This window comes from Oryzias latipes, chromosome 9 (assembly GCF_002234675.1).
Source record: "Oryzias latipes chromosome 9, ASM223467v1".
Classification (NCBI taxonomy): Eukaryota; Metazoa; Chordata; class Actinopteri; order Beloniformes; family Adrianichthyidae; genus Oryzias; species Oryzias latipes.
The window spans coordinates 16327156-16338563 of NC_019867.2; the positions used below are offsets into that span (position 1 = coordinate 16327156).

General features: G+C 38.7%; 2 protein-coding genes across 2 annotated transcripts; one reads left to right on the top strand and one right to left on the bottom strand.

The window, feature by feature from the left end:
* Positions 1 to 791: 791 nt before the first annotated feature.
* On the bottom strand, positions 792 to 7231 carry LOC100049345 (survival motor neuron protein 1). Its single transcript, XM_004072465.4, has 8 exons — positions 6953 to 7231; positions 6497 to 6568; positions 6315 to 6434; positions 4715 to 4906; positions 1696 to 1875; positions 1473 to 1547; positions 1165 to 1272; positions 792 to 1039 (listed from the first exon to the last, which is right to left on the bottom strand). The coding sequence occupies exons 1-8, from the start codon at positions 6998 to 7000 to the stop codon at positions 983 to 985; spliced, it is 852 nt and encodes a 283-aa protein (XP_004072513.1). The 5' UTR covers positions 7001 to 7231; the 3' UTR covers positions 792 to 982.
* A 357-nt stretch (positions 7232 to 7588) lies between these two features.
* hspb11 (heat shock protein family B (small) member 11) lies at positions 7589 to 10545 on the top strand. Its single transcript, XM_004072466.2, has 5 exons — positions 7589 to 7849; positions 7954 to 8060; positions 10092 to 10160; positions 10247 to 10290; positions 10386 to 10545. The coding sequence occupies exons 1-5, from the start codon at positions 7758 to 7760 to the stop codon at positions 10476 to 10478; spliced, it is 405 nt and encodes a 134-aa protein (XP_004072514.1). The 5' UTR covers positions 7589 to 7757; the 3' UTR covers positions 10479 to 10545.
* The last annotated feature ends 863 nt before the right edge of the window (positions 10546 to 11408 follow it).

The following is an 11408-nucleotide window of genomic DNA, read 5'->3' on the forward strand; positions in this document are numbered from 1 at the left end:
ATAATTATCCTAAGTTTGATAGGTACGATTATAGTTATCTGAATGTATAACGGCTGATTGTATTGTTTTGTGCATTATCCTTGCTTTGATTGCTTGAAATAACTATTTTAAATAAAAAATTACCCTTCTACACATGGCAAGAATTCACCTGCGTCTAAGTGACAATTTTGGAAAAAATAAACTATACTCCTACAAGATAAGGAGTTTGTTGCAGCATTAAGTAGAGGGTGGGATAACAGAAAATGTTCTTTGAAGTGCCCAAGGGAGGCTCGCCTCAAGCAACCTAAGATGAAAGCAGTCTGACAACATCAACACTTTCAAAATCTGGCTGCCCGGCCAAATTTAGTTCAGAAAGGTGTGAAGGTCTTCGGTCAGACAGGTAACTAAAAAGTCAATGTCACCACGAGTCACTAAGAGTTCATCTGTGGAAGTGAGGAATATTAAACTAAAGCGAGGAATTCTTGAAAGAAAAGCCGCATTTTCACAAAGCTCCACATTGCAATTACATTTATATACAAAACTTCAAAATATAGTATATTGAAAAATGTTTCTTAGCAATAAAATGTGATCCCTATCATTAGGTATTTATGCAAAGACCTTTGATAGCCTGCCTGGTCTTATCCATCTTCTTCAGGCTGAATGTTCTAGGTATGAAGAATGAAGGTCGTGGCTGTTGTGTTCTTCAAATAATTCATTTTGGTTCATTATTTAAAGAAAATAAAAAAAGGAAAACTTCCACATTTGTTTTGCTTATTCAAATGTAAAAATTATGAAAAAATGGAAGCAGAAAATTTCCATAAAAGTTTAGATTTTATTTTCAAGTCTTCATATTTTCTTAAAAAACACTGAACAAACACGGTCGTAGTAGTCTTTATTTTACTATATTTACAAATGAATCCAAGACATTTTGAACGGATTTACCAACATGACCAAAGCAGTTCATTCAAAAGTAGAAGGTCTTAAATCCCTCAAATGTTTCCTTTCATTTGTGGTGCAGTTTTGTCCACTTGGCAGCTTCTTTGCGTCCTTGCTTTAACCCCTAAAAACAAATAGATGCAGTTTAATATTTTATCATTTATTTTAAATGAAAAAAAAAGTGATTTAAAGAAATATATTGATGATCGTGACCTCCTATAATATTCCATCATGGCTTTGTGCACATACCAGGTAGTATCCTGTGTGATATCCACTCATGTACCAAGAAATGAGCACACTTCCCAAGGCTTCATCATCCACCATGTCAGGACTCATGGGTGGAGGTGGAGGAATCATCTGAGGCAGAGAAAATCATCTGTCTGTGATCAAAATGAAGATTCTGGATTCCTGACATTATAGTAAATCAAAAATGCCACACGGTGACATACATCCACCGTCGTATCTATCCTCTATGCCGCTTTTAGGTTATCAGTACAGACAACATAAAAAACTACGACTTCCTGCATTTGTACTCATCAAACCAGGTTTCAACTTACAGGTGGGCCAAAGGGCATCATGGGAGGCCAGGGAGGAGGTACAGGTCCAGGATCACTGGATTGCTGATTTTTCCTCTGGTAGAAGTCAAAGATAGGGTAAAGCGGTGACAGACTTCATTAAAGAAAAGTTCTGCTGCTTTCAATTAACTTCAGCTGATGTAAAGCCAGATCAGGGTTTTCAAATTTCTCACAGCAACTTTCTAGATGAAGTTTCTCTTCTTACCTGTCTGAACGCTTGCGAGGGAGGTGGACCAGGAGGAAACCCAGGGAAACCAGGAGGACACACTGGAGGAGATCCTTTGATGGGTCTGGACTTCTGAGTTTGACTGTGTGGCTGATGTTTGCTTAGGTTTGGCGTGCTCGACCTGTCACTCTCCTCAGTGGACGATTCTGCTTCATTTCTCTGCAAACGTTAAAGCCATATGATGATCGATATCTAAAAATCTGCTTCAGTTACTAACACGTGTGTTACTGTGAGTCGACTAATAATTAAACTATGCAAATCAAACCAACAACCAGCAGGTGTTGAGCTATAAAGGGATTTTCTACTGGAGAGGGGAACATGGGTGGATTAACAGCAGGACAAGTGATTATGCTTGGCTGAAGCAGTGTCCTGTTTCATAGTAGCCCATCAAAGCCAACATTGTTTTACACGCACCAAACGGGTGTACAAGGCTGCAGAAATGGTGAATCCAGAGCAGCCCGATGTAAAGTTGGTATTTTCTAAGAAGTACTTCCTGACTATTGTCTCAGGTTGTGAGAGTTTAATACATTTGTCAAGCTGCAGTTGCTGCCATGTTACATTTTGCATTCATTATCTGTTTGTTTTAGAAGAAACAAGTTGAGATGTGTATCCGATCAGTTGTCAGAGATAGTAGATTTGATTCATTTAATTTGGAAAGCATAGTAAATGCATCTTGTTATTTCAATGTTTACTTTTTTGAAAGAGCAAAATACTTGGAAGTACAGATAATTTGATTTTCCATTCCCAATTTAGACTAACAGCAACTTTCACTTTACATTAACACAAATAGTTGACAAAAATTATGCGTTAATTTGAGAAATGAGTCTACAGCAGGGGTTCTCATTACGTTGGGATGTATGGATAGATCGCGGACCACCAAAAATAAACAAACAAAAATGTCTTCCTATGAGGATCTGAGAAGACAGCTCAGTGGAAAGAATAAGACCCGGGCAATAAAGAGCTACACACTGCCAGTCATCAGATACCCTGCAGGAATAATAAGATGGCCAAAGGAAGTGATACAGCCCCCGGATGTTAAGACACAAAAGCTCCTCACCATGCATGGAGGGTTCCATCCCAAATCCAGCACTCTGAGACTGTACGCTAGCCGTAAGGAAGGAGGCAGAGGACTAGTGAACGTAGAAGCCACTATCCAGGATGAAACACCCAAGATGCATGAATACATCAAGCTCAAGGCCCCAACTGACAGCGTGCTCCGTGAATGTCTCAGGCAATGGAGAGCAGAGGATGCAGTGCTGGAGGACAGATCCTCATGGGAGGACAAACCCCTGCATGGGATGTACCACCGGACCATAGCTGAAGTGGCTGATATCAAGAAGTCCTACCAATGGCTAGAAAGGGCTGGCCTACAGGACAGCACTGAAGCGCTCATCCTGGCAGCTCAGGAACAAGCCCTGAGCACCAGAGCGATAGAGGCTCAGATCTACCACACCAGACAAGACCCAAGGTGTAGGCTGTGCAAAGAGGCGCCTGAAACAATCCAGCACATAACTGCAGGGTGTAAGATGCTGGCAGGGAAAGCATACATGGAGCGACACAATCAAGTGGCTGGAATAATATACAGGAACATGTGTGCAGAATATGGACTGGAAACCCCCAGGTCAAAATGGGTTTACACCTCCGAAGATGATAGAGAATGAGAGAGCAAAGATCCTGTGGGACGTCTAGATCCAGACTGATAGGATGGTAATGGAAAACCAACCAGACATTAGCCACGGTTACATGGGCAAAATATCTTGATTGGCTCAACGGTCGGATTAAAATTCAACCGTGCACATGGACCCAGAAAAACTTTTTCCGATTAGAACAAACGTTCACATGGGTCGGAATAAATCATTTGGGCATGCGCAGTAGTGTTGAAAACGCCGGAAAAAGGAAATGTGTCCCACAGTAAACAGACCTTTGCTCTCATATACATTTATGCAGCAGCTTGGTAATATACGAGACGATCTTCCGAACGGGCTTTTATTAATGTTATTAATATTATGAAGCGCCTGTTTGCTCATCATTTTATTTTTAATCTGTGTGGTCAGTGCTTTTTTGTGGAAGAAGAACGGAGCTCCCAGAAGAGGCTAACACGCGCGCTAACAACCTTACCATTGTTTGATGAACACAAAATCCATGTGGGAAATCCCGCAATCTGCATCTTGGCTGCACGTAAATGTGGGAATAACATCAGCCTTTAATTTGTCGGGACACGACTGGAAACACAAATCCACGTGATTGTTTGAACGGTTTCTAAGGACTGAGCGACAATCTGCTTTGAAAAGTTCACACACCGCCCCAAAGCCGCTGTGTGAGCTGGAAGTTCGAGCTCTGCTCAGACACACGGTTCTCCTGACAGCAGTTAACCGAGAGCGGCGGGACGGATCGCAGTCACACACACAAACAACAAAACGCACACGAAACAAAGCATCCTCCCTCCCCTCAAACACACAGTTATTAATCCAGCTGCTCTGCTCAGAGACACAGTTCGTTCGGTCCACCGGCACACGAGCCAGGACCGTGCAGGGTCCAACATCACGGGTCACGAAGCTCTCCTCCCCGGCACCCCCCTTATGAGGGGTGTAAGAGAGGGGAGAGGCGAAGAGCCAGCGGGGCGAGAGCGGAGCGGCGCTTTGCACCGGGCATCCGCAGAGCAGCCGGTCGGTCCTGTTGAGCTCCAAGGCTTTCTCTGGAGCAAAACATCCGACTATGCACGACGTTAAACCAAACATCACGTTATTTCAAATTAAAGGTCAAAATCCATTTATTACTTATTTTCAAATTTAAATGTGAAATGAGTTTCACTTTTTCTGTGAATATGTAGGTTTTTTTAAAAACCCACACTTTCACAGAAAAAGTAACAGTATGCAGTACTTTTAAACTGATTTCATGAACTTGGCACAAACAGCAGTAAAACAGCCTAACTAAAATACAAAGTTATGATGTAAATGTATATAAAATGTATATAGATGATTCACTCATACTACTGTACCTTAAACTGAGATTCCTCATCTGCCTCGGAAATTTCTGAAAGCAGGTCCTCAAGGTTCTGCTCCTCCTCGTTGCCATAACCTGTATAGACAACTACACAGGTGCCTTTGATCCAGTCTATAGAAGAGATGGTGGCAGCATAAAGCTGGCCATCTTCTGACCAATACGCACTGCAGGAGTCCCCAACCTGCCACTAAGAAGCAACATAAAGCATGATTAGGTTGAAAGCATATCAGCGCTCTCTCTCCTGGTCTAAATAACACTCAATACAGCATTAGTCACAGATTGAATAGACACTATTAAGATGGATTTGCATCAGAGTAACTGATTAATTGCCAGAGACAATAAATGGTTCAGCCGTCACCTTCAGGCTGAAAGAAACATGTTTGATGTGAGACTTCCTCAGCGTAGGGCACTTAAGTGTTTAGATAACATAATCTATTAAGAAATGTAATCAGTTTTTTTTTAAATAAATAAAAAAATAAAGTTTGAAGTCAGGCTAAAAGTGACAAAATAAGGGACACTGTCAAAAAATGAACAATTAGTTTTAAAGTTGCATTCAGAGATTAATGGAAACGTTTTATTTTTCAGCGATACAAAAAAAAAAAAAAAAAATCAGTTAAATCCGTGCCCTAATTTATTTCTACAAGAAAATGTATTTTTGATATGCTTAGTCTGGTCTTTATGGCCCCTGATTGAATTTGAATAATTACAAGTAAACAGGTTTAGCTGTGTGTTAATGTGTTAATGAAAAATATAATTTGAAAATTATATATTAACACTAACAGAACCAACAATAATGAAAATGAAATGAAAATATAATATATGAACAAGTTTTCACTTTCCATTGCTTGTCATTTTATATTATTAGCTTCACATCTTTAGCTGTTTACGGCAGTGCTATGAATTTTACTCTATCATTTTATTAAGAAAAGGTCATGTGAATTTTGTGGGGCAAACTGAGTTAGATCACAGCGATGCAGGATATCAAAAGCAAACTGCCTTGAGGTGAAATGCATATAAACTTTAGACCTTAATTGTTTTAAACTTTATCTTAACAGGCAGTGGCCTAAAAGTTTAATAGTAGTTTTATAAATCACTGACACACACTTTGAAACAGGATCTGAACAGTTATGTTCATTTCATAATTGATCACTGAATGTTTCTCTTTCTAAATAGGCAGTACACATTTCAGTCTCAGTGGGTAAAATTTTGAAAAATAATTTTGGAAATCTTTCCTCCCATCAGCTATTAGGCTCTACAATGCCTCATGGACACTGAGCACCTAGTTGTATTATCTATTGTATATTTATTTAGAGCTATCTATTATCTATTCTTCATTATTAAGTTGTTTTTGAAGCTATGGTAAAAATCAATTTCCACATCATGGAATCAATTAGTAATTTCAATCAGTCGATTTATTTATTGTAAAACAAACAATATAGGTAATCTAAAAAGTCTATCATTTAAAATGAAAACACTGAAAGCTTTCTATATTTGAGCAAAATCCCAAAATAAATGATGTAAAATGATGATGTAAAAGCACAACATCTAGTTTTTGCAAATTTAAAATTAGGCATCTTTGCCTGCATTGTGTTTACCTCCTTCTCCCCTGGTCCATTGTTTCTTTTCCTGCTCTGGTTCTTTTTGCTGTTCTTGCGTTTCTTCCCTGGGGGAATTTTCTTGGAAGATTGTGGTTCACCTTCCCCCTTCAGGGCAGTCTAGCACATCCAAAATTAAAACTTAGACAACTGTTTTTAAATGTAACAGAGCCTAGACTTACCTTGAACGATGCTACTGCTTTGTCATATGCTTTTATGAGAGCAGTGTCATCCCAAATATCTGAATCATCACTCTAGGATAGAAAGAAATAAGTAATATAGAGACAGCGTTATTTCATGTAAACAGTTTGTACCATGCAGTTTCATCATATTTCAAGCAGGAGAGTCACCTGCTGCTGCACAGACACAGTGACAACAACAAGGACGCTAACTTATGGCGAATTCTGTCTGCAGCAACAACAAAGTAATTACTTTCCATGTTGGTGCAACATGAAAACCTAAATTTTCTATTAAAGTAAGTCTAACGTTTCGCAAAAAAGTTTTAGTTTTTGCTCTTTGTTCTCCACCTAGCTAAACTTTTAGAGTTTAGCTTCTTACATCGAAAGCTAAATAAGGCTACCAAAAAGGAGAAAGTTGTATATTTTGCTATATTACGCACGGCAGTGAAATAAACCCACCTGTCCACTTCCACGACTAAACAACACTTCTTTACACCCATTCGCCATGTGAAACGTAAATGCGATCCAAGCTATTGCTAAAGTCTAAACAGCTACCGCGCAACGTGCGTCCAGTGTTGCCAGATCTGAGCGACAGTTTCCAGCCCAAACTCATCGTAAAACCCGCCCACCTCAATAAAAACAAGCCCAAATCTCAACCTAGCAAAAACCTAATGTTGAACGTAAAAGTATAGCCGTAGCCTAATAAAAAATGACGCAATAATAATAAATTATTATATAATAAGTCTGTTATAATAATTTTTTTTATAAAATAAGTACAGAAAATCCAGTTATAGGTTTTTCGTATCGTGTACTCTAGATGGCTTTTGATGGCGCCCCCCTCTTTCTGCCACTGCCAGTTGCTGGACCACAACTGGCAGCTAGGCTATATATTAATTAGTATACTTTTACTTAATATTTTAAATAATAAGAAAAATAATAATAATGACAATAAAACCGCTAAATATTTTGAAAAGCAGCCCAAATTTTATAGACCCGCCCAATGCCAATTTTACCCGCCCAACATAACCAAAAGAAGCCCAATTGGGCGGAAACCCGCCCAATCTGGCAACACTGCGTGCGTCGGAAGTGGTTTCGTGACGTATATTTAACGCGACGCTGTTGTTGGCCTGGCAACGGCAATAGCTAGCAAGTAAATTCACATGAACGGATGAATTATTAGTCACTGAGACGTTTGTTTTTTTATTTTATTTTGTTTACATCGACAATAGTTTACTAGGGTGTTTTACTGAAAAACTTCGTGGGGATGACTGATTCTTCTTTCAGCTCTTTGGATGCCAAAGTTGTCCTCGCGTCCTCCAGCGATGAGAGTCACCCACCAGAAAACATAGTGGACGGGTAACATTTTTTTGGTTTAAAACGACCATTATTAGTAATGATGATGGTATTTTTGTTTTACTAACAATACGTCGCTTTAGTGAACATTTCCTCTTCTCAACCAGAAACATTAACACGTTTTGGATGTCCACCGGAATGTTTCCTCAGGAGTTCATCATTCGTTTTCCTGAACCCACGACCATATCTGCTTTGACAGTGGACAGTTACAATGGTATGAAAGAACCTCTAAACCTTTGATTTAAACAGAACAATCACCTGTAGCAAACCAACACAATTTGGAAAATAGCATTTACTGTTTATAAGATGGAATCACTTTGTTTTTAGTCTCATCATTTTGCTTTTATTATTTTTGCAGATCGCTCTATTACCGATAGTTGTAGTACAAACAAAGTTTAGATGTTCATCTGATAGATTTTTGTAGTGGCTGCATGCATATTTTCATTCTTTAAGTTGTTAATGATGGACTTATGTATTATTGCGTTTGTCTGTTTATTTAACACATTTAGACAAACAATTTCTATCTATAATTCTGTGTTGGAAGGCAACAAAATTAAAAACCTTTTTTTTGTTTTGGTAACATTTCAGAGCAAACAGCAGATTTTCATTTTAAGAAAAAGGATGATTATTAGCAGATACACTTTTACAATCGTAAAACCTTTAGTTTGTGATTGATAGATAGATAGATGACTTTCTTAATCCCACAATGGGGAAATTTCATTTATCTGTGGCAGCAACACGACATTCAGAAATAATCTATATAATATAACATCAATAAAGGAGATCACAAATTACATTTATATTAGATAATTAAAAATATTACTAAAATTATTATGAAAAATTATTATCAAAAATGAGATTCTTATTAAATAAACAAATAAATATTAAATAAATACAGCTGCAAAAGTGTAAAAAACATGCGATCTGCAAAACATGTAAACTGTAAAAAAAAACAAAAAAAAACATTACAAATTTTTTCAAAATACAGAAATAACTAATGAAGTTCACACCAAGAACAAAAACAAACAACTGTTCAGGAACAAAAAACAATTTAAAATTGAAAAACAACAACTACAACAAAAGTAAATGAATCAATGACTAAACAGAAAAAAACACCCCTGGGACCGTGGAGTGTCACTTTGACACGGTGTTGTACAGTCTGATGGCTGTGTGGAGGAATGACCTGCGGTAGCGCTCCTTCTTACACTGAGGGTGCAACAGTCTTGTGCTGAAAGAGCTGGTCAGCGCCTCTACAGTTTGGTGTAGGGGGTGGGAGGGGTTATCCATGATGGATGTCAGCTTAGCTAACATCCTCCTGTCCGCCACCTCCTCGATGGACTCAAGTGTGCAGCCCAGGACAGAGCCGGCCCTCCTAACCAGTTTGTTAAGCCTCTTCAAGTCTCTGCCTGCACTGCCCCCCGCCCAGCACACAATTCCATAAAGGACCATTGATGGGCTTATATTTGTTTTTGTTTTTTGGTCTTTTAATATACGTTTTTTTTTTAAAACCCAAATCCTAGAAGTTAGTGTTTCTGACCCAGGTAAGAAGGTTTCTTAAAAAATAAATGTTGTCCCTCAGAGTCTCAGTCCAATTGTCCCTTGTAGAAGCAGTGGTCTTTTATTTATGATTATGCAGTTTTTAGGCTAAAAAAACCAACAAAAAAACTGTCAGTTTCTGACATAGTTGCCACAGAGCGGCAGGAGTTCACTAGAAATCCCCCTCTGAGTTGTGGGTGGGAACGCTGGCGTGGAGTAGGCATGTGCTCGTTTCCGATGATCCTCTTGTTTACACACTCTCCCTCCCTAAGGTAACATCACCACTGCAACAAAAATGGCGAGCAATTTTGGAGCTATCTAGCAGTAGAGTTTTGATCCAGATGACAGCTCAGAGGAGGAGAACAAAGATGTATATGGATCAATTTGTCTGCAAGTGGATGAATGAGAATGGAGCAGAGCAGGGAGCTTGTGACTTTGCCGTTGTGGCTTCTACATCACACCTGCAAGCTTTTTCCAATGGCTTTTTCTCCATCTGCTCCTAATCCATCACAATTGTAACAAAGAAATAACCAGAATTTTAATCTTAATTTTCTTTAAATATGCCCTCCATCATGGGAAAAATGCAATAAGAAGATGTTAACCAAACCACAAAAACACACTTTTCATTGGAGTGGGTCTTTAATTTCACCATAAAAACTGTTCAAATGTAGCTACATGTTGTATCTAATTTACTCTCTTTTTGTTACAGTCAAAAAACTAAAAATTGAAAAGAACATCTCACAAAGTGCTTCTCAGTTTGAATCTGTTACAGAGAAAGGTGAGGTCAACACCCGGATCCCTATTGTTATTATTGTTATTTTTGCATTTTCTTTCAAGTCCTGATAATTCCTAATTGCTTTTCAGAATTTGAATCCACAGAGGGACATCTTCAGACAAATGCCATTTCCGTAAGTTGAAACAAATTTTAGTTCAAAGGCTTCTGAGTGTCCTCAACAAATATTCGTTGAAGCATACTTTGTGTTTTCTTTTTTCTTTCTTTCAGCTTAATCCCGGCAGTGCAACCCACCTACGTTTTATTATCACTTCAGGATACGATCATTTTGTCTCTGTGCACAAAGTCAGTATAAAAAAATAGATGCAATTTAAAGTGTTTGCATAAATCATTGATGAAAAAGCCCAATAAATTCATCTCATAAACAAAACAGGTGTATTTCGCTTAATTTTATCATCAAAGTAAAAAAGCACAAAGCTGCATAATGTTCGCTCAGCTGTCCCTGCCAGTTCCACAATCGGATTGCTGGAAAAGCTTTGGATAGCTGGGTTCAAGATAATGATACAATTGCCTAATAGTAATATTATTCATTTAGGAGCACCTTTTAAGAAACCCAAGGACACCAAACAACAGTGTAACATAAGGAAAAAACACTTTAAAATAGCTAGAAACATTTGTTAATTAAAGCAATGGGATGATGAAAGTTACAAAGGTACTTTCTCTCTTTGTGAGAGATAAAGTTAATTAGTTCATTTTGAGCATCAAGGACTTAAATTGGCATTCATCCAGCACCCACCGACACCCCTTCTTCCCCCTAAACCATTTTACCCATGAGCATGACTCCCTCCCCACAGATATGGATAATCATGGGTATTGTTGCTGAGGGACCAGATGGCTTTCCAGCCCACCAGCAAGCGTTCAAAGGCTGCGGAGCCTATTTACACAAAGCACTCTAACCGTCTCCTGCACTGAGACACACATTCGCCGCACACACCACCTCCTGTCTAACTCCATTGCCATGTCAAGTTCAGAAGTATATGAGGACCCTCAGGGACTCCCTCTCCAATTACTTGCTGACTGGAGAGGAGCTTGGGAATTTGCAGAGGCTATGTTTGCTAAAACTTGGTCTGCATACAAGACTTGGAGTAAACCAATAATATAGGAAATACATGCCTGAATAACTAGCCCCCTGGTATTTTGGAGTAACTAATTGCTAGGGGATATGGTTGGGTTATAGCACATTTGAGTTTATGAGTGTGTGGTGAAGAACAAGGGCAAGGTAGAAACTGATAC

Coding starts and splice junctions, on each gene's coding strand:
- LOC100049345 (XM_004072465.4), bottom strand. CDS start 7,000: ATGGCGAATGGGTGTAAAGAAGTGTTGTTTAGTCGTGGAAGTGGACAG. Junction 4,907..6,314: donor ATGGACCAGGGGAGAAGGAG/GTAAACACAATG, acceptor GTTGCTTCTTAG/TGGCAGGTTGGGGACTCCTG. Junction 1,876..4,714: donor ATGAGGAATCTCAGTTTAAG/GTACAGTAGTAT, acceptor TAACGTTTGCAG/AGAAATGAAGCAGAATCGTC.
- hspb11 (XM_004072466.2), top strand. CDS start 7,758: ATGACTGATTCTTCTTTCAGCTCTTTGGATGCCAAAGTTGTCCTCGCG. Junction 8,061..10,091: donor GACAGTGGACAGTTACAATG/GTATGAAAGAAC, acceptor TTTTTGTTACAG/TCAAAAAACTAAAAATTGAA. Junction 10,161..10,246: donor TGAATCTGTTACAGAGAAAG/GTGAGGTCAACA, acceptor ATTGCTTTTCAG/AATTTGAATCCACAGAGGGA.